General features: G+C 37.9%; 1 protein-coding gene across 1 annotated transcript in view; it reads left to right on the top strand.

Annotated features, from left to right (window-relative positions):
- The window catches only part of gmds (GDP-mannose 4,6-dehydratase), a 142,218-nt gene that overhangs the window by 18,558 nt on the left and 99,439 nt on the right, over positions 1-24,221 (top strand). Inside the window, exon 5 of the mRNA XM_055165114.1 lies at positions 23,174-23,366. Coding sequence (XP_055021089.1) covers positions 23,174-23,366 — 193 coding nt within the window. The remainder of the gene's footprint in view (positions 1-23,173; positions 23,367-24,221) is intronic.

Here is a 24,221-nt window from a genome sequence, read left to right as displayed (position 1 = left end):
GGGTTAATTTACATTGATTGACAGGTATTGTGCCCTATAATACCACAAAAGCCAATAGGATAAATTTAATAATAATTCTAGCTAAGCCCCGATGAAGAGAGTGTCTGGTCTGAACATGTTGTCTTTGGCCATTTAAATAAAGGCCTTATACTGTTATACTGTTATACTGTTATACTAGACTATACTGTTTCTCCTGTGACTTTTACTTTTATGGAATGCTTGGATTTATTGATTTTCTGAAGGATGAATTTAATCTTTGTCGTCAAGAGATGAATGATGTTTTCAGTATTTTAATAATACAGATTGTGAAATGTGAAATGAAACATGGTGCAAATAAGTCTGGTATTGCTTATAAATGGCGCTTAAATGGACAAAATCTAAACCTTAAAATAATTGATAATTTTTTTTATTTGATTCCATCTGTGTTGTTTTAAACTACTGAAAGCAACTGAGCAATGAGTAATAATAGTAAGGCCTCCTGTTGGTGGGCGGGTACCACTACAGTATTTTTTATTTTGAAGCATTTATGAGCAAATTACTTTATTAATATTTGACAACATGACAACTATATGTTCTGGTTAGAGATGTATGGATTTTTTTGGTTAATTAATTGATCATTCTGATTACCATTTAGTCACTATATTGTATATTATATATTGTAATAACAAAAAAAAGAAAAATATATATTATGACCACTGAATCTGTACTACAAAAAAGTAATATCACATTAACTTTAAAAACTATAAAGCTGTATGTATGAGAGAAAACCATATTTCACTGTTGTTTGGACATGGTACAAATAATTGTATATATGTGTACAATTGTTTCTCTTCTAATATAATAATTGTAACTGAAAAATTTGAAGTCTTTGTTAAAGGGTGTACTGTGTTACTTTTAGGTAGGGGGTCTGTCACCTGCTTTTTTTCTATGGATATGTCATTGCTTTGCCTTGAATGTCCCACAGTATAGCATTAAACAGCTCTACTTTTTATAGTTCAAAAATACCTTGAAAAACAGGTATTCTGACAGTGAGTGGGGTTGCATCTGATTTGTCTCCATGAAAATAGAAAGGTTTAATACAATTCTGTGAAAAGTTACACAATGCACCTTTAAGTATGAAGTGTGTGCATGTTTTAACCTGGCAGACAAACTCAGTTTTTTTTTTTTTTTTACATTTCATAGAATTGTCTGACATTATAAGAAAGATTGACTATTTTTATCACCGGCAGTGTCTACACCGTCATCATTCCCTCTTCCTATCTCTAAACTATTTTTTCTTTGTCTCAGCGCATACCTCTCCTTCTATTTTTACCTGTATGATGACAGATGAGCAGAGCGGATGCCTGCAGCTTTTTGTTGTTTTGTGTCTTGCTTAAAAACACACAGGAGCTTAATTAGTTTGGTAAAGTTAGCACGAGGTGAGGGCTGAGGTGAGAAGAGCGTAACTATGCATTACTCTAAATATTTATAAGACCCATTAATCTTCCTCACTGTTGCTATGTCCTGCAGGAAGACATTTAGCTGTAATAATCACCCACATGCAAATATAACATAATCTAATGATTTATTTGAAGTTTGGTTGATAAAGTAAACATAGTTGTGGGAGATCATTGAATGGCATTTAAATTCATTGTATTGCATCACTGGGTTGTAACTGATAGCATACCATCTGTGCGTCAACAGTTTTGTTTAAAAGTCGGATTTTAGTTTGAAATTCAAAACATCAGTTCAATGTACCACTTATGATGACTTGTTATTTTGGTACTTCTCCAAAATGACACATTGTAGGTGTGTTAAGGTGTGCCATAGTCTATCACCAAGTTCTTAGTTGCCCATTGTCTTATGTATAGATCATTGCATGTAAATGCAAGCCAGTAAATGTCATCTAAAAATGCATGCTCTGTTTAACTTTGAAAGGCTTAAAATACTATTAATAATTATAGTAATTACAGATATATCGATATAGGCCAAACAAAAGCATAAACATGTATTTTTATTTAGATTTGCAGCCTCCTTCACTAGTGTTTCACATAAACAACTTAAAAGTGGAACTTACTGTACTGTACTTACAGCTGTGTAGGTTGGAGTGGTATTGACAAAAATGTATTGCACAAACTAAAGAAAACAAACAAAAAACCTGTGAAATCATTCACCAAATGCAAAAATATCACTTTTTCTACATTGTACTTCCATGTTTTTAATTTCTGTCTTGTTTTTTTCACTCATTTTTACAATAGTATCCCATTTTCAACATATATCTCACCTTTATAAAAATACTAGTACATACTATACCAGTTGTTGTCCCCATCCAAACACCTCTAATATACTTAAACTAGTTTACACAAAGAGGACCATTGAGTTGACACAGAGATTTGCCGACATGAGTGCTTTTCTCTGGTCTCCCTTCACTCTCATGTTTACACAGACATCAAATAGTGTGTACAAAGGGATTTCAGTTGCTTGCTAATGCTGTGGAGGCATACCAGTGATCTGAACTGCTTAAGACAGCCCCAGTGCATTTTTGGACAGTGGCAGTTGTTTTACGCCATAGATTCAATGTTGAAAAGTTGTTATGTTGAGAATTACTGATCATATCTTCTGTCTTCTGTCATCAAAGCAGCTCCCTAATCTGTATATCTACAAACAACCACAGTCAAGAAATGCTACTGCTCCGCCAAACCCTCCAGATGTGAGACTAGCCCATTCTTCACAGTTAAGATCGTTTGCTAATCTGTTAACAGAAGTGCAGATGCCCAGATTTTTGGGTATTTCAAACCCTGTTAAGTTTTGATATGTAGACTTGTTTTGATCCTGTTTTAGTTCTGGTTTAGTCCTTATCAATGTACAGGTTTAGTTCTGTCCCAGCTGTGAACTAAATGTGAACTAAGAGGTGGTATTGTACAGCTTCAAAACTGCTTTATCACTTTGCTGTTGGCATAGTTCTGGCATACAGTGTTTTCGTCTTTTGGTTCAGTTTAGTTTAGTTTAGTTTGGTTAATTTTAGTTGCAATTTATGGTAAATTGTCACATTTCTATATGGCTAATATACTGTATAGTTATAGTTAGTTACAGTTTAGCCTTGATGGAAGGAACAGGATTGACACATACATTTATGTTATAACATTTTTTCTCATCAAAAACATACATGGAGTAAAATGTCAATCAAGATATACATTTTTGTCTTCACTCATTTGACCTTACAAAAGGAGGTAAAGTATTGTTACTATTAAAGATCCTATATTACGCCAAATTGACTCATATGAGCTTTAAGCCATGTTAGAATGTTGTTACCTCATCAAAAACATACCTGGAGTTTTGCTTTGTTTCAGACATGTTTGATTAACCCTTTATTATTAGTATATCTCAGCTAGCTTTACATTTAGTGCAGTAGAGACTTCCAATTCCAGGTCTGAAATCATCCAGATGATTCTAGTGAAGGTGTATGGAGTTTAAAAACATAGTGGAGCACTTCCTGTGTGGCATCACAAGGTGGAACATAGTGTTTTCGGTTTGGTAGAAGAACTCAGCCTAAATACGCAGGGTTTGAATGACACAAAACACAACCCAAGGTATGTTTTTGTTGAGGAAAAATATATCAGAAAATAAAGTAATATGGGCCCTTTTTAATATTCTCAACGTGAACAGTTTCACTGCTGAATGCACTTGTGATTTGTCCCTCTTTTTAGCATTTATCAGCACTTAAACAGTACACATTTGCAGTAGTGTTTCACCCTTGCTTTAATCTCTAATTGCAACCAAGGTGTTGTAATTGTTATTTCAAAATGCCTCAATTTTGACAACCTGTTATTATTCCTGAAGGCGCTGTAACGTCTTTATTTTACATAAGAGATAGAGTGGGTGTCCTCTTCTATTCTCACATACATTTACCAGTATTGGGTAATCCTTGTATTTACACAATGAGCAATGATCTCACCTTATTTGGATCACTATAGAAGGATGATCAGAAGAACATGAAGAACGTGGGAAGCTGTAGAAGTTAAGCCAGTTCCATTATAACTGTAATTGTGCTCTCCGTAAGTGTTATTTTTTTATTGGAATTCTCATTGCTTAGATTGGAATTTCATGTGTTTCTATGTGTGTTTGCCTAGCTCAGCCTGGTATTCTTCTTAAAGGGTTAGGCCATTCACCGCATCTCTGCCTGTTTAACAATCAAACTCTTCTTTTGTTATTATTAGACACAAAGACGCCAACCAGGTATTCAGATGCGAAATATTTAGTTTGTTGTTACAAGTACTGCATGTGTTGTTTCTGGTATTGTCATTATAGAAATCCTAATTTTATTATTTTCATTGAGTACAATGTTACCTGACCAGCCAGTCCCTTCTACATTGTGTTCAAGTCCAAGGAATTGTACATTAGCGGGGGAAAATCCTCCATCCAAACTTGAGACAGTGGTTAATTGTTAAACCACAGCTGTTAATTTGTATTAAGTGTCTGTCAAATGTCAAAGACATCTCCTTTCCAAAATTCTTTTTCAGGAAACATTCAGAACAAAATATATCTTCTTTTAGAAAAGTTTGGTTCATCAATTGTTGATTCTGTACAAATCTGTGTGGTTTCTGAGTCTTTTATGTTGTTTTCCTCCCTTTTTACAGGTAAACAGCCATGTTTGTTTTTGACATTAACGGAGCATGCGTCCCTCTGATTGGTTTATACACCTATCAGTCACACCCTCTAAGATCAGGAAGACAGGATTCGGTTCCAGATCAACTCATCTTTGTAAAGTTTTGTCTAAATGTGTGGTTCTGGCTGGTCAGGTAAATAGTGGTGGCTACTGACTATGTTCCATAATGTCTCATAATCACAGTGAAATCAATAACAAATCATAAAAGCAGATCTCAAATAATCTGTCTATAATTTAATAATTTGTCTTTGCAATTTGTTCCCTTAAATTTAATTACAATTCAATGTTCACTAACATTTAAATTAACTGAATGATGTCCAAAATTATGTGTATAATATGTGTAAATAAACAAACTAATTAATGATGATAATGCTGCATAGTTTGTCTAATGCCCACTAAACCTGTTTTTTATGCAATTGACACAGTAAACCTAAATTAGGATTATAAAAATATATATATATATTATAAATGTACAAAATCTTCTAAAAATGTATCTATGATGAATTATAGAAATTAATAATCAACCTTCTACTGCACAAAATGGATTTAAATAACACATTTTCAGGAGTCTGTGATCAATATGAGCATTCATGGTCCAGTTTAGGAGCTGGAATTTCAGGGTGAGAGTGACTAACTAACAACTGACTAATACTTGCTAGAGTGTGCCTGTTGTAATTCTAACTAAGTCACTTCTTCATGGTCAGATTGTCTTAAAACAAAGCTCAGAGTTTAACTTGAGCAAAAGAGCTTCAGACAGAGCGGTGCCTCTAGTTAGCTCCACCACTAGGGAATATTGATGACATCAACTGCAACGTATCAGTTAATTCAGTAAAAAAGAGGGAGAGACATCTTTCAGGCTAAGGGGAGAATCTTGTAAAGTATGGCCTGTAATATGTGTTAGTTCTGCCAAATGTGTGAATGACAAAAGTAAATCGTGACTATTTATCAAACTATCAGCGCCTGATCGCTTAAGACCACATTTCCCTTCGTCAGCTGTTCTGAGCTCTTCTTTTTCCATCTTTTGACCGGGGTAAATCGTGATTCCATTCGTGCTCTGCCTGCACTAGCGTTGATATTTATTGTTGAAATACTGACGCCTCTAGAAGTCATTTGAAGGTCACACGATGGTTGCAAATGCCTCATTAAAAGCAATAGCATGAAATCCATTTGTTGGCACACGCACGCAGAGAACATTCAGAAAGTGAAGTCTGAATAAAATTATTTTTATAGCTCCGTCTTTGTCACCTCCTGCATTAGATTGCTCGGATTCGAAACACTCCTTGCCTCCAGGCTTGTACACAATTGCACTTAAGACTGTTATTACTGTGACCTATTATCCTCATATACCGTGGTAGTGTGAGAAAACCTGTATTGTTGTTTGATAAATGTGTTCTGTTCGATATTTAGTCACCTTTTACACTGGTACATAGATTGTTTTTTCTATGCACTGTCAGTGATGCATTGGCATCTGCACAGCGCGTTAGGCCAGTGGACAGCTTGAGGTGAGAGGACATGAGCTGTCAGGAGAGCCAAGTTTCTCAGTGTTGTTGAGTCAGTGTTGTACCCCCTTCATTTGTGCTTTGGATCCTCCTGTCCAACACTATTTGTTTTCACTCTATCTGACCTGCTTTCCTCATCATTACCACATAAATCAGTCAACAGGGCTCCAGTTATTAAAGCAAACTACATGTGCCTGAAACTGTGTTGCTATGGCAGTGCATATTACTATTAAAGGAGGTGTACCTGATTTTTGCTGTCGTAAAATGTAAAAAACGGAACTAGTTCATTTTAAACCGTGTAGCCCAAAGTTATTTCTCTTACCTTGTGCATCCTAATTAGAGCCCGACCAATATGGATTTTTCTGTGGCCGATATGAAACTGATATAATGGGAGTTGGAGCTGCCGATAGCCGATATAATCGCCGATATATTTAGTGATGTAAAAATTCACTGTAAGTGTTGAATTGTTTAAAAAACTTAGATTTAGCTCTGGTGGATTTTAAATTGGGTTTATTTAGGCAACATTTATTGTTATTCTGCCTCTTTACATCATATTTACAGACAGTAGGTTGGTTTAATGGCATTTTTGCATCACATTCTAGACACTCGTGATGGGTATTCCAGTTCTTTTTAGAGAACCGGCTCTTTTGGCTCGGCTCACTAAAAGCTGCTGGTTCTTTTGACTCCCAAGCGGCTCTTCAGATTGTTTTGTTGCAAGCAGGTCTAAAGCACGTCTAAAGCAGGACTGAATCAGGACTGAACCAGGTCTGAACCAGGACTGAAAAAGGACTAAACCGGGACTTATTTATTTTATGCTAAACTACAGCCAAATATGCTCCTTTTTTCATCCTACGTACACGCAAATTTCTCAAAGTTTCGTTTTCAGCCGCTGCCGCTGTCAAACCACGAGTCTGCACGTGGCGAAGAGAAAAAAAGTGAGAGAAAGAGAAAACACGGCTCCAATAAGGATCAGGCCCCCGTCGTTCGCTTCAAAGAGTCGGCTCTAAGAGTCATTTCGTTCGCGACCGACCCATAACTAGTAAAGAAACAATCGCTATTAGCCTTTAGCCGTAAATACGTGCGCGCCGCGGTAATTAATTATATGCGCAAATGTCATAATTCACACGTCTGTTCACAGCTCATTTACATATCAACGCAGGTCCAGTAACAAATATACGGCCAATATAGTCACTTTACAATATGCTAATAGAAAACAGGCTGTTTATGTGCGAGAGCTACAGCAGCTAATCCATAACAAATGACCAAAACTAGCTTCAAAGTCAACATATTTCCAACACTCACCGCTCACACAGGCTCCTCCTCACATCACAAGTCTGCACTAATAAATGTCCTTTTAATCCAGACTCAAACCGATTGTCCGTAAAAAGAATATAATCTCAGTGTTGCGCACCGCTGCGGGTGTAAACAAACGCACGTGAGTGACGTAACTCTGGGGGTGTGTTCAGGGACAGTATGGAACACACTCAGACAAATTACTCCGTAGATAAATACTGATGCGGAGCCACATATTAGGACATTTATCTGTCTGTAAATTGGATTAAATGAACATAATGTAGAGAGTCTAAGATTTTTAACGATGTATCACATGCCCACGTGAAATATCGGCCCCTATCAGCAAGCATATCGGCCGATAGCGATATGTCTCCAGGTGCCCATTTCAGACGATAATATCGGCCAACCGATATATCGGTCGGGCTCTAATCCTAATTATTCACAGCGATAATTTTATAAGCTTTTATAATTTGAAGCATGACTTGTTCTGACTTCAAGAGCTCCTTATACAATAGATCTGTACAAGGGCAAGACAAATTTTACTCTAAATACATACAATCAAATAATGTGCAGGGCCTTTTAAAGGTGCACTGTGTAACTTTCCAGGGGGGAGGGTCTGCCACCTGCTTGTCTCTGGTGATGCTATTGCATTATCTGGAATATTATGCAGTACACTATTAAACAAATCCATATTGCATTCATTCAATTAAAGATGTCTTTATTTCTCAAAAATACCTTAAAATACATGCATTCTTACTGTGAGTTGGGTCAACTTTCCATAGATCTGGCCTGTAACTTATCTTGGTGGTGTCACATGCTTGTTTTTTGTGGAAATGGCTATGTCTAATGCTGTAATGTGCCAATATCACCATGGAGACAAGTAGTGAGGGGATCCTCCACCCAAAAAGTTACACAGTGCACCATTAAGAATATTAATTTTCTTTTGGTTTGTAGCTTCCGTAATTTACTGACTGTCTCTCCACTCTTTAACCCCATTTGACCAATTTTTACCTGTCCAAAATAATCTGCATAGAATAAAGTGTATTATGCTAATAGAAATCCAGAATCAATAAAGATTTTTAAATGGTCGCTTTACAGTCAATGGAAACCCTGAAGGGTGGAGTTGTGGGCCCTATTGAGGTATACAAATTTCAAATAGTAACTTCTTTGCACAAGTTGTGTAGCACTAGCAGACATGCCTTAACTACAATAAATGATCCAAGATACGCCCTACAAGCTTGTATTTGCTTTTCTTAAACAAGTATCCTGACATTTAGCCTTTCTGACAATGAAGCTGTTATGAAATGAGTGAGGCGATAACTGCCATCTCAACATAATTAGTTGAAGATTATCTCGACACTTTTTCCATCCAGACCTCGGCGTAGGCAAAGCAAAGAAAACACATGCTTGTTTTTTTTACTTTTTAGCATAAGCTGATTTAGAAAGACACCAAACTATTAAATTATTATATGTAGAGTTAGGAAAGCCCTGACAGGAGTATGTGGGTGTTAGGTTTGTGTGTGCCTGTTATAGTCTCTGCTGTAGGTTGGAGCCATCATGAAGGACGTGTGAGGGTGGAGCTTTGCTGAACAACTACACTCAAGGGTCTGTGGACATTCCCAATAGTTCCCATAAAAGATTCTTTAGTATTAACTTAATGGTGTGGAAAATGTCATCCACAAACCAGAGCGACCAGAGCAGGCTTCACTGTTTCCCTATATGTGGACACAAGCGTAATGGGCACATGATCTAATATAGGGCAGTAAGGGATGCATGTTTTTGGGTTTGCATACAACAGTTAATAATGCCAACTGCCAGGGTACATCAATAGAAATATATAAGGCTGTTTAAAAGTACTTAAAGGGCCCATATTGCACTACTTTCTGATCTATGTTGTAATGTTGTTTCATCATCAAAAACATACCTGGAGCTGTGTTTTGTTTCATTCACACATGTTTAACACACAAATCTTGCATATCTAGGCTGAGTTCTTCTCTCAAACTGAAAACACTCTGTTCCACCTTGTAATGTCGTGGTGTAACAGGAAGAGCTTCTCTCTGTTTTTACACTCCATACACCTTCACTAGCTGTTGAAAACTACCACTACATGACATCACAAGGTGGAACACAGCTGAGCTTTGGAGATGTAGACAGACTAATATTAAAGGATTACTCAAGCATCTGTAAATGAAATAAAACTCAACTCCAGGTTTGTTTTTAAGGATGTAACAGCATTATAACATGACTTAATATCACGTAATAACGTTTTGTGTAATATAAGACCTTTAAACTTATAATCACTGTTTTATAATCTAACCTTCTCTCTGACAAAACTATTGTTAAGAGCTCAGTAATTGTTGAGTGGAAATTTGAATGAAAAGTCTTTACATTGCAAATATAACAAATCTTAGACTCAAAGATACCTTACATTTTTGAGTTTTGTACATCTTTACAAAATCTTTACAACTTGATGAGGCATTTTGTTTGCTCCCATATTTTCAAAACACTTACTATATACAGTTTGCGCTGGAGTTGGATTCTCTCATCCATGTGTGGGAGTATAGGCCACCACCAGCACAACTAAACGTTTACAATAACAGTATCCAAGTGATGTCTGCTGTAATGAATGTCAGATGCGCGAGCCAATGCGGTGAAACCAATGTAGCAGCGATGGTATTATAGTCAAATTAAAGTGTCAGGCCCCAGGCTGCAGGCTGTAAACTGAGCAACTGCAACCAAACTCCAGTGTGCAGTGTGCCAGAACCAAGCACTCACTCACACAGGTGTCTGCAGTGCTCTTTTTACCACACAAACATGGTCTAATCGTTTAACTCCTCCCATAAGTCAGTTTTTCTAATTTAATACAACAGATTTTTTCCTGTTTTAAGGTCCTATATTATGCAAAGTTGATTCTTGTGAGCTTTAAGCCATGTTCATATGCTGTTACCTCCTCAAAAACAGACCCAGTTTTTTTGTTTCATTCACACATGTTTGAGTAACCCTTTATTATTGCTTTGTCTACATCTCTAAAGCTCAAAATGCTCTGTTCCACCTTGTGATGTCATAAAGTGGTAGTTTTCAAGTTAATAGCTACCTTTTGTTCAGTAGAGATTGCCAATTTCAGAGCTGAAATTATCCAAATGAGTTTGTGAAGGTGTATTCAAAAACACGATGAAGCACTTCCCATATTACGAAATGACATCAGTGGAACAGTGTTCACGTTTGAGAAAAGAACACAGCCATGCCAGGGTTTGTGTGTTAAACACATGTGAATGAAATAAACCTACAGATCTGAAAGTAGAATGAGATAAATAAATTAGTTATGCTATGATTCTGGCAAAATATATTTATGTAAAATATATGTATATGTATTTTTTCAATATATATTGAAATATAATCATACCATCACTCATCTAAGTATCCATTGTACACATTTAGTTACTTTTAATTCTGAAATAATAATAAGAGCCAAATTTATAATTAATTAATAAATTAATAGTCTATTAAGAGTGAGTCAGACTTAGGAACTACTTCATTACTAACGTAACCCTCTTAACTTCAAGCCCTTTAGTTACAAATGTAAGTAAATGTAAACAAAAATAAAAAGTTGGTGTAAAAATATTACAAATATGAAGGTCTGTTTTGGCCTGAAAATGAAACATATTTGTGATTGTTGTTAGCTACTCCCAGGTAAAAGTGTGGTATTGAGTGCTACTTTGACAGTTTTTCGGTTTGGCTGACGCTGTGTCTCTCTGGACTGTGTCTGAACTTGCTGTGCGTCTTCAGCCCTGTCCCTTTGGAGCATACTAGAGGACCTCTCAGCGCCAGATGTTTTCGTGCTGCTCGGAGTGACATGTCTTCATTGAGAGTTTAGTATGGACCCACTCTGGCGTATGGAGGAGGAGGCATTACCACAGTATCAGTCAGCACCTCTCTGCCCTCAGGAGAGATACACACATTTATATTTTTTTTATCAAGTGTGTTTCGCTGTAATGTGGTTCTTTTCTCATTTATTGACTTTGACTTGTGGGTTAAGTAAGAAAATAGGGCCCATCAAAACCACATGCAAAGGCTCAAAGCTACTGTTCTTACTGGATCAGTCCCTGAATGTTACTGTAGCAGATGTAGTGATTTAAAGAGGTTTTTCTTAAGGCTTTACTGTAGTCTATAGTTATATAATGTATTGGATTATAATTTACAGTATAGTGAGGTTATTGAGGGTAACCATATAATAACATATAAAAGTATAATAGATATTAAATAGATAATTCATTACAAAATACAAATACCAAAACAGAAATTTAGACTTTTGTTTGTCCATTGAGTTGTAAATTTTTTTGTTGTACCAGATCAACTTATCTTTTGTTACACAGTAGTGCATATGAATGTGCAGTATTTAACCAGGAGTTTTGAAGGCTGTAGGGCTGCACAATTTGGAAAAAAAAAGATTACATTTGCAGTTTATGTTTAAATGTATTGTTTTGTTCAGAGTGCACATTGTAAACAGCTCTTCACTTATATGAACTGCTTTAAGGGCCCATTTTACACTATTTTCTGATATATGTTATAATGTTGTTTCCTCATCAAAAACATATCTGGAGTTGTGTTTTGTTTCATTCACAGATGTTTAACAAATTTAACACCCTGCGTATTTAGGTTTAGTTCTACTCTCAAATGGAAAATGTTTTGTTCCATCTTGCGATGTCGTGTGGTAATACAGGTAGTGCTCCACTGTTTTTTTAAACTGCGTACACTTTCACTGGAATCATTTGGATAATTTCATACCTGGAATTGCTAATCTTTTCTGGACTAAAGGTAGAAGGTAGCTGTTAACTTGAAAACTACCTCTTCATGACATCACAAGGTAGAACGGAGCATTTTGAGTTTTGGAGATGTAGACCGACTAATAATAAAGTGTTGAGGTGTGAAGGAAACAAAACATATCCAGGTATTTTTTTTTTTTATGAGGTAGCACTTTATAACATGAATTAAAGCTCATAAAAGGAGCTTCAACTTACTTGCCCAAACTGCTTCTGCATGTGGAGAGTGTCAGGACTGGTACAAACAAAGCAGTGAAAATCATAATTTCTCTGCAGCCTCTCCACCCGCTCAAAGAACTCACTGCCTACTTGGCAGAGCACCAGGAGTGTCATTATGGTATGTTGTTGTTGCGTACAAGCTCAACCACACCGGGAGACTGTCACAGACACAATAGCAGCTCTCATTCTGCAGCCTGTGTCAGTTTATGCGCCCTAAGTGATTGAGAGCTGATCCATGACGGCTATGTGATGCGTACTGGGCAGGTCCGAATTCCTCTAGTCACAGCTGTAGCATATTTTTATGAGTGCTTTCCTAGACATGTCTGTGATGAAACCCTGTATGCTTGCCTTTTTCTAAATAAAAGCTTCTGTTTCACACGTGATAACTGATGTACAAAATAGGCAGTATATTCACAAAATTTGCTAGTTATTTTTACTGTGTCCTGTCCTTAAGTACTTGATATTTTTCATTTTCTATTAAAGGTGCTTTTTGTAGCTTTTCTAGTGGATGCTTTTCTCCATGGAGTAGTTATTGCTTTTTTTGGAATGTTTCACAGTATGGTTTTAAACCTTTCTATCTTCATGGAGACCAAACCAGACCAAGTTACAGGTGACATCCGTGGAGAGGCAACCACACTTACAGTCAGAATGCCAGTTTTTCTAATTATTTTTGAGTTATAAAACCACCTATAACTGAATAAATATAAGGTAGAGCTCTACTATTTTTTTTGTTTATGTGGTTATGTTTAATGTCTGATGGCAAACTTTGAGCTTTTTGCACATACTTTTTCCAATGTGTGCTTTTTAACTACAAATGGCAAATGGCCTATCCTAACCTAACCAGCAGCCTGAATGAGAGAATGAGAATACCATTTGGTCCTTATTAGTGATGTTTTTTGAAAAATACAAATTATACTTGTTGTAGTCAATATTGAATTTTACTGGTAAGCAATCCAGAGGTGTGTGATCTGCAGAACTGACGTGCAGACCTCCGTCCCTCTGGTTCATTTCCGTGTTGCAATGACAAAACCCTTTTGAAAACAAGCTGACACACAGCAGCCCTGTCTGTGCCTGGCCTCCCCTTTATCTGCCTCAGACAGGAAGCCTCCACCAGCCTCTGAATATGTGAATATGCAGATGTAGTGTAGGGGATCAGTGTGGAGGAAGACATTACACATGCAGGCCTTTGAGTGGGTCTGTGGTGGTATCCGCTCTCACACTGTCCGTGGGTAAGACGAGCTGGGCGCAGGGGCTGTGGTAGAGCTGGGCGCGGCGGGCGGAGGTCTGCGGTGGAGGAACAGACGCAGAGGTGAGGACAGAGGAGTCAGGGGGAGCAGAAGCAAGCCGAACACCAGATCTACAGTCTGTGTAGACCAGCACTGCACTGTTTCAGAACATTTTCATAATCATTACACTGTCACAAAACTAAGTGCTGACATGCATTTTCAGACAAATACATTTTAGTAGTGGCAAAATGGATGTCATGACTGTAGTTTACTTTCTTGGTCAATTTCACCATCTTTACAACTACAAAGAAAGTAATTCTATTGTATATACCATAGGTTTTATTTTTCAACTATTTCTTTTATTAAGATAAGATATTTTTTTATGACAGCAGAAAGGAGAAGTCATAAATGGAGTTATCTAGAGGTTAGAGAGTGACTGGACAATTTAATCTGCCATCATTCTTGTTTAGGCTGTTTGCTTGAACTTTTTACTTGATTAATGGATAAACATCAAAATGTCTTCAGTTGACTACAGCCCTATATCAGTGCTTAAAATAAACATATTTTTCGAAGCATAAGTTTGGTCAGATCAAATGGTCCTCTTATCTGCTCTGCCTTGGGCCTTAAATTTCCTCCCCGCTGTTATGTGTGTGCGAATACTGTTGCGCAAACAGCTGGATGGACAGAGGTTTCTTGTGGTTTTGCCAGGTTGTCATTGGATCGTGGGATAGTTTTGTGTCAGAGACTGTCTGACTGGACTGCTGCTGATGCCTGATTTAAAAGCACACATTGTAACTTTACTGATAGAGTTTCTGCTGCCTTATTATCTCCATGGAGATGTTATTTCATTGGAAAGTTCTGCAGTCTGACATTAATTCAATTTAACATTTATACAGTTACAGTGTTTGTGTTGCTAAAAAATATCTTGGAAATCATGCATTCTTACTGTAAGTGGAGTCACCTCTCCACAGATCTGTTGGCCTGATGGCGTCACCTTCTTGTCTTCATGGAGTTCGATAAGTTTAATGCCATACTGTGGAAGGGGAAACAATAACATCTCCATTCTCCATGGAGGCAAGCAGACCCTCCACCAGAAAAGCTACATCGTGCACTGTTAAAACTATACAGTGTTATTTAGGTGACCAGTGATTTCATATGAGGTCCTTTTAAGAGAATCTGTTTAAAGTGTTCCTTCCTGATGATATTCCTGTTACATGCTTCTTTGACATCCTCTTTCCTTCAGGTTGGGATCAGAAGTTGGACATGAAGGAAAGCTAGTGCCTCATATACACTTGTCCATTGATATCCAAAACGCCCTGCGGAGAACTTCCCTTTCCCCAAACCTCTTCCAAATCTTGACTCCTTCAAAGGCAGAATACTCCAAAAAGAACCGACCCGTCGTTCCAGCTGCTGCCTTCCTGCCTTTGGAGGGGGAGGCGGGTGGAGCTGGAACACACGTGAACCCTAGCGATTGTATTCAGCTAACCTCTCAGTGTGTGCTTACTGTCTTTGAGTACATTCAAACTGAAGACATGTCCAGTCCAGGGATTTCAGAGGGAACTAGGAGCAGTGCTAGAGTATTAACAATTTAAAACTAAATATTATACCTTTATAGGAAAAAGTTCTCAAAATGTTGCATGTAACAGGAAGCCAAATGGGTAGAGTGGAATATATTTCAGTATATGAATTTGATTATTATCTTATTTTCCAATAAACTGTTGTTTAGTTGCACTAAGTCCTTTTTATCTGAATTGTTAAGACAACATTAGACATTTGACACAATTACAATACAATAGGGCCACAGACTCGGCACTTGAGTTGGAAACGCAAATTGACTTGCTATTATTATTTAATCACAAAGGCTGCAATTATTTAGAGAATAGAATGTCCTCAAAGAACAAAATGTTCTGTTTATAGAAAATACATGCTGTACTTGTATTAAGCCCTCTACAATCATGCAGATCTTATTTTAGTCTTCTCTCAAATGTTAATACTCATAATACTTAATACTTAATAGATTTGTTTTCAACATGTACTCAGAAGAGATTCCAACCATATATTGCAAATATAATTACAATTGTAAGCAGAAAAATTACAAGTACACAGATGTCTGTACAACACATGTCTCTGGCTGATGAATGCAAGAGGATGGACTGCTAATTTCTTCTATTTTCCATCTATACATCTATCTGTCTATCTGTCTATCTATGCATCTAGCTAGCTTTTTTTCCGAACATGTACTGCCCTACACTTACACCATGATGTAAAAATGAACTATGAAAGAAGCTCCACATCACGTCTTGTGCAAAGTTGTAGTTCAAATTTTTCACCACTAAGGGGCAGCAACCTTAATTTTGGATTTTAATCAGCTTTCTAAAGTAATAAACTAATCAGTACTGATTGACAAAGATACAATTCTTTTACAATTGATTTGCATATATTAATGTCTTTAAAGAATTTTAGAATCAAATATATGTTCTGTTATGTGTGATTGATTTCGTAACTTAGCTGAATACATTACGTGGTCAAAACACATTGGAGAGGACTTGGCTGCAGCAAAAGGAAGTGATTAATGGGGTTGAATGAAAGCCACATAGTTCTTAGAATGAGTGTAAAAGTTTGATAACCAATTCAAATAACAGCTCAGAACTGAAAGCTTAGTTGTTCATTGTATGTTCATAATACAACACGCAAGCTCTTTCATTTTTCTACTACCAAGTTATTGCTCAGCTTTGTAACACATGGGGTCAAAATAAGATATATGGGACCCCACTGTAGTCGAATGAGAGGTACTTACTTGATGCTAGTCAGATCTCAAAATTTTTCTGTCCTCTGTCCCATAGTAACATAATTTTCTTAATTAATAAACTTGAGCTCATATGCAGTTTCACAGATCATGTATTGGCCTTGTATTCATATGAAGACTTGCTTTGTATGTAAAATGTGTGTAATACATCCATAGACACAAACTTATACTGCAGATATTACTACTAGGCCTAATATATACTAGGCTTGCTATTACTGCTACTACTTTACTGCTTTACTATTGCTACTGTTGTTACTATTATTGCTTCTACTACCTCAGCTGCTATCTGTCCTCCTGGACAATTGGACATTGTAATCAGAATCAGTCTCACTTACCATTTAGATCAGTAATCTCACTTATGTTATAAAATCTTAGCAAACGCGTTCATTGATTTCACAGTAACATGAAAGATACTCTTATAGCAAGAATCACCCCATAACTGTTATTTTAAGCTTTTTGTAAGCATACGCACATAAATCTTATTTCTTATGCAGTCCAGGGGGTTCTTGGTTAGAACAGGGCGGGCAGAGTGCTTGTGTAATACATAACGCTGGATCACAATCTGGCCTCCATTTTGGTCACATGGCTCTGTGACAGCTACCAGAGCAGAGAGCGCTGCCTGCTGGCCCATGACTGCGGTGTGCCCATGTATTTATGGGTGTTCTTGTGGTTTTAACTCAAGAGAAGTAGCACCTGCACGGGCGGTGGTCCCTCTGCCTCTCTATTTAGGGCTGCAGTGTATATGTGCATGTGGTCTGTGGTGTTTGGACGCACAAGGACAGTATTCATCAATTCAGGGGTGGGTGAGGAATGAGGGTCCAACACTAGATTTAAATGGGATTGGGGGGGGGGGGACGACAGGGCACAGCTAGTGGGCCATGGGGGAGAAGAATGTGCCAATTTGTTAAAAATCACCATTGCCCCTTGCCCCTTTAATCAGATGATAATACAGGGTGCTGATTGTAGCCAAACGGACTTGCAAAGGTAGTTAAGGTGGTATTAGCAGTATTGGGGGTGATGAGGTGTAAAGAGGTTAAATTTGGTGGCAGTTGGAGGTGTCACGTGTGGGGGTCCCCTCTCTCACATTTGCTCTGAGTGGTACTTTGAAGTCAGCTGATAAAGAGTATGAGGAAAGACACCAGTGCAGGGACGGATATTATTAATAGGTAAAGAGGTTTGGGATAATCAGATGTTCACTGGTCAAGTGTTTTCCATGGGGTTATATGAGACTACAGTGGAACAGGCAAATCTTATTATATTTATATATTTACTGTATTTTATAATATATAAAATGTTTTGACTTAATGTGAAAGTTGTCTTAACTAATGAAAAAGATTGATTAAAGGTTCTATATAAAACCAAATTGACTCTTGGGAGGCATGTTATATTGGTACTTCCACAAAACATACCTGCAGTTGTATTTTAATTCATAAACACATTTGAGCAACTCTTTATTATTAGTCTATTTACATCTGCAAAACTCAAAATGCTCTGTTCCACCTTATGATGTCATGAAGTGGTAGTTTGCAAGTGAACTATCTCCCCTCTGTGCTATTGTAACATAATACTCATTAATAACTTAGCTGTCATGAAGTTGCACAGGTGATGTACTGTACTGCATCCATGTGGAGGTGATAGCCTTGCGCTCTCCTGGGGCAGACCGCAGCCCTCTGGTGAGTCCTCTCAGCACAGTTGCCATGTTTGTTTACATGTGTGTTTACATTTGTGAAGGAGCTCTGATTGATTTGAGGTAAGTGTCTACAGGGGAGATCTGGCCATCAAGGACAGGCAGAAATAAATAGGGTTTATCTCATTTAGGTATATTTTGTTTTCCCTGAATCTTTGACATAGTGATAATAGAATGGATGGAGTACATTCTTTCTGTTTCCCAACCCAATTATTATTTTTTATGGAATATGTTTTAGTACTTTTACATGTTAATCATTTCATTTATTATTATACATCTTTCTGATTTATGTTCCAACCACTTCTTTTTTCCTTTTAAAATGATCAAGAGTTTATCAAATCAGTAATTTCCCTTGTGGATCAATTCAGTTAGTATAAGTCTACCTGCTTCCATCACAAGTGCAGCGATAATACAGCTTTGCACCGTGAGGCAGACAGGGACTTTCCAGAGTCTGGAGGATTTGACAGCCAGTCCACGGGCCTTATGTGCCTGCTCCAATACACACACACTCAAGTAATCTCTTCTCTCTCTGCCTCTCCTTGTCTTTCACTCTCTCACCCTCTGTCTCACACACACACACACACACACACACGCGCGCATGCACACACACAAACACGCAGGCACGCACAACCACACACACACACACGCACACGCACACGCACACACACACACACACACACTACGTACTCTCTCTCAGTCTCTCTTTCTCTCTGTTTCTCTGTGTGTATGTCTCTTTCCTCTCTCTTAACCCTCTCACTTCTCTCTCCCTGTCTCTCACTTCTTTTTTTTTCTATCTCCCTCTCTCACCTCTCTTTCCTCTGTTTTTCTGTCTCTTTCCTCCTCCCCATCCCTCTCTTCTATCTCTCCACACTTGCGCCCATCCTACCATGTCTGTCTTTCCACCCGATCCTCTTGAGCTGTTTGACTTGTATTTGTGCATTGCCATAGCTGCAGCAGACTCAGTGTTAACCAAGCACAGGCATCTATAATTAGACAACATACAAAACATTGATTGAAATGGGAATGATGAGTGCATACAGGGATTAGACCTTAATGCTTTGTTCCTGCATGCAAATAGATTGTCTATTATTTCACTAAACTTAGACTTAGACTTAGACAAACTTAATTGATCCATAAGGGAGATTATTTGGACAAAGTAGCTTACACATCACAGTATAATAATAAGAATGATAAGTGGTAATGATACATTCAAAATAAGTACCAAAAATAGCAAGAGACTGGTGTCAAATAAGGCATAATTTTAAATAAATGTATATGTACAAGTAAAAAATATAAAATGCTGTCTTGAGATACAAGACTCAATGTTCAAGCAGAGCAGTAGGTCTGTAGGTTTAATATTATAATATTCTACTGCCATTCAAGATAAACTGCAATATTATATTATTATCATTAATTCTAAGTCTTCTTCAGTATTGTGTGCCATTTTTTATACCAGTATCTCCTGGTGCTGCTGCACAATCAGGATTGTATTGACATATTTCCATACAGATTCTACCTGCCAAAACACGATGAAAGGTGAATAAACATAGTTCATCCATGACATTATTCCTGGCTCTGATTGAAACATACAAAATGCCAAGCTAATATTGACACAAAGCTTTTCAAGTACCACAATTACCATAATAAGGAAGCTGTCATTTAATGTATAAATCTGTGTGAACAAGCCATATAATACGCATAGATTTGTTTTCAATGGGATCCTTGATATTGCAGATAAGGATCGTGTAATTGCTGGTAATTGGTAAAAGTCTGGCTTTGTCTCCTCTAAACTTGTACTTATATAGGAATTGATGGAATGAGAGAGGCGTGTGTTGTTGATTTGTGAGAATGAATAAGATGCCAGAGCACTGATGGCTTTTTTGGCTTAGTGGCTGTACATGTAGTCACTTGGTATTGCGGAGTGGCAGCACTGAACCATTGTAAGCACACCTTTGTTTGGAGGGAATACAACACGTTCTTTGTGCATGATGCAATGTCAACCGTGCCCACTCATTTTTATTCCATTCTGTTAATGCAAATATTTCACACCCATTTTTAACAGTGCAGGAATAAGTGTTTGCCTTGTTGTTTTTCTAAAGAAATGTGATTCAAAGTGACACAATTCTAACAGGATCTGACAGGAGGAGGCCCCCGCTGATGATGGAGATAGTGGTGTTTGGGTGATACGCGTGGGCCGCGTTACAGCAACTGTAGCTTAGCCACACCACAGAAACATAAAACATGAGCCACTGGGACTGAGGCGTTCTCCTCCTTTGGGTTTCGTTCATTGCGAAATCCAACATGGAATTATTTTTGACACATGCGTATTCTAATACATAAATCCTCATCCTAACTATCAAATGGTAATTTATGTTTATTTATTTATCTCTCTTCTGAAACTTATCTTGTCACACTTTTAGGGGTCTGAAAACAAAACCAGATCTCAGAAAGAAAATGGCAGTGTTGCTTTGGTTGTACTCTGCTGTTAAAAGACCGATATTGTGTTGTTTTTGATCCTTTAAATCAAGGTTGAGAATTGTGGTTTGATTTACACTGATGTCTTATTCAGTTTTCCTTTTCTCCTCCTTCTGCCTGTCATCCCCTGTTTGCTTAGTTTGTTTGTGGTTGGCGGGAATTGTTGTCAATAATAGAATGCCATGTTCATACAGAACCATGAAACAACAGTCAATCTCAGACTCGTCACATCCTTCGCCAGCAATTTAATTACCACCAACAACATTTGTTTTCATTGTAGCCACTGAAGGATCAAAGGCATCCACATAGTAAACTTTACATTTCTGTTACAGGGAGTTATCACATGTGCCAGTGTGCACATTAGAGTAGTAGTAGTAGTAAAAGTATTTTTTAAAGAGTTATTATTGTAGGGCAGTAGTTTTCTGTGATTGCTCTAAGTGCTCTTTCCTGCAGCACACACACAGCACAGTGCATCAGGTATGTGCCAAGGTCATGGCTGAATAAAAGCAGCTTATATTTATACGTCTGTCACTGTGACCCCCCCACACACATACATTGAGTTGCATTCCCCACTTTCAAGCATGCATTTCAATAGGCCTGAGAGCAGGAAAGAAGTGAAACCGCTGCACGTCGTCTCTACATTTAGAGCTTTTAAACGGCTCGTTTCTTTCACGTTGGAGTATTTGCTCTCCGACAGACCCCCAAAGCTCCACTCTGGCTGGATTCCCAGAACAGAACAATATCTGCCAGGTCGGAGAGGGGCCCCGCCACCCCACACTGGAGTATGCAAACACTTGGCCTTTAAACCGTCAGCGCCCAAGCCTTGCCTTACATAATGACAGAGAATGGAGGCATTAAGGCAATTTGTTTGATTTAAGTTGTCAAGGTGTCCTGGACCCTGCCCCTCTCAGCTGGTTTTGATACCCCAAGAGTGTGTCCCGGGCCTCAGTGGTGGAAGAAAAACAGCAGAAATGCCTCACACAGACAGTGTAGAGGGCTGGATAAAGAGGGAGGTAGCAGCTTATAATAAGGTTTATGAGGTCCAGAGAGAGCAGTGTTACTGTAGGAGGAGCCCCCTGCACACTCCACAGCTCATGAGCACTTGTATCGTCTGCTGCAGTTTTAGGCCCAAAGGACCTAACAGACTCTGACACTGGCTCCAGCCAGCCTGACCTGAAAAGCATGTACTGGTTACACGTGTTCTGGTCTGACAGTACGAGTTTCATTTAAAATGTCAAAATGTAGTGGTCAGTCACTATGGTAATAAAATCACATTTTGATTTAACACAACACTGAGCCATAGTTTGTTTGTATTAATGATATTTTCATTGTTCATTTAGTTTTTGAGTGCATTAACATTTCATATGGCCTATTTGTATTATATTTGTCACCTCCGTGTGTAAAAGGTGGAATGCAGAGTAAAAAAGACACGTCACAGACTATTAGCGCGAGCTGAGCAGTGTAATTGACCCTGATCAAACCTGCTAAGTGCTGTGTGTGTGTGAGTGTGTGCTGTGTGGGGATAGAGGCCCAGTGTTCTCAGGCCTGCTTTAAATAAGGGGTCTTTATCTATCAGAAGCCTGTGCTGCAGTGGAGGCAGTAGGCACAGTGTTTCCTCTGCTCAGCCCTGGCTCAGGTTTGGCTCAGATTTGGCTCAGGTCTGGCTCAGGCTCTCCTCTCTCCAGTTGTGGTGGTCACTAAACAGCACGTCTTTAACCGTCATGCCTGATTACGAGCCCCCGGACCAAACTAGGCTATACACGGACCCTCCATACACTTTTCATTTCCACCTAATCCACCCCAAGTGATCCTTTAGGCCCTCCCTCTATGACCCCCTCTCTAAAGGAAACAGCCATTCTGGGAGTCGGAATGATTTGTTAAAGCTTTTACAATTCACATGTTATCCAGTGATTTTTCTATCACAATCTCCACCTACTTTCAGTGGATCGGATTACCATTAGCATTACTTTTATGTACTTTGGATTCCCCATATAATATTTGACTTTTTTTTACCTGAAAAAATTAAAACAAGGACATGCATTAAAGGTGCATTGTGTAACTTTTCTGGTAGAGGATCCATCCAAACCATCACAGTATGATATAAAAATGTTCTATCTTTGTGGAGATCAAAGAGACTAAGTTACAGGTCAGATCTGTGGAGAGGTGATGCCACTCAGTCAGAATGCCTGAATGACTGACTGACTTTTGAGCTATAAAACCTGTAATTGAATAAATGTATGGTAGAGCTGTTTAATGTCATTCTGTGGAACATTCTGGGCAGAGCAGTAACATATCCATAGAAACATGCAGGTGACAGGCCCACCAAAGAGTTACAGACTTTGATATACAAATACAAAATATACAGTATGGGAAAAACAACACTGCAAAACTATTAGTCTAAGTGGGATTATAGTTGTTTAAGATGACCGATTCAGAACAAAACTTGTTACAAAATAGTATACAAATCAAATTCTTAAAACATATTGTCTCTTCTGTTTCTTAGGTATCCTTTGAGTTGGCTGAGTACACAGCGAATGTGGATGGGGTCGGCACTCTTCGGCTTCTCGATGCCATCCAGACGTGTGGGCTGACCAACAGTGTGCGCTTCTACCAGGCCTCTACCAGTGAGCTGTACGGCAAAGTGCAGGAGATCCCCCAGAAGGAGACCACTCCCTTCTACCCCCGATCACCTTATGGTAACAGCACTATTGTGTACAGAAAACAGTATTTGTGCTGAATAGCTTTAGTATAGTGTTTATCTGTATTAAAAAGATCACACCAATTCGATACATCTCTTATCTTATTTTATTTGGCCCACCATGGGAAAATTTCAATGTTGCGACTCACAGTTCAAGAACAACAAGCATGTAGAAATAGGCATTGAAAAATATGTAACACATATTAAAGATGCTACAAACTAAGGTTTGTTGAAAATAAAATTGTATTATCTAACAAAAGGGCGTTTTAATATCGTAATGAGCTTAGAGCTGGGAACCGGAAAGATTTTAGCAAAACGAGTACAGAAAATTTTGACAAAACTTTTTTTTTACTAAAAATTATAATTTTTTATGTTTTTTTTTCTTTTGATAAAAAGTTTTTAAGTTACTTATAATTGTGACTTTGATTTAGAATGATCATAAATTACAGTTTGTTACTCTAGATAATGATAGTAATAAAAGGTACCAAAAACCCAAGTTTCGTTCAAATACTGGTACAAACAAAAACTTACATACATACGTACATAATAAAGAGTCAAGTGTTTTTCTTATAAGAATCAGTTTTAGATTTTATGACAACACGACTACACAGTTGTAACCCATAGCATTCTATAATTTAAAACAGGCAGTTCTACCTTCTGCAATCCACCATCAGATCATATGGTGACAGCCTAAACTACTTGATAGCTCCTCCGCGTTACTCTTTACCCTTTTGTTTGTGTCTGTGTGTAAGTGAATAGCAGGGCCGGTCTTTAGCACTAAATACCTATTGAGCTCTCCGTGCACCCCAAGGCCAAACGTCTGACTGACTGCAGCGTTTAACAAAGACACCTT

Source organism: Boleophthalmus pectinirostris, unplaced genomic scaffold (assembly GCF_026225935.1).
Source record: "Boleophthalmus pectinirostris isolate CB_2022bp ecotype Guang Dong unplaced genomic scaffold, ASM2622593v1 HiC_scaffold_7, whole genome shotgun sequence".
In the NCBI taxonomy this organism is placed as follows: Eukaryota; Metazoa; Chordata; class Actinopteri; order Gobiiformes; family Gobiidae; genus Boleophthalmus; species Boleophthalmus pectinirostris.
The sequence above is the reverse complement of the archived record's forward strand: the minus strand, read 5'-3'. Positions and strand labels throughout refer to the sequence as shown.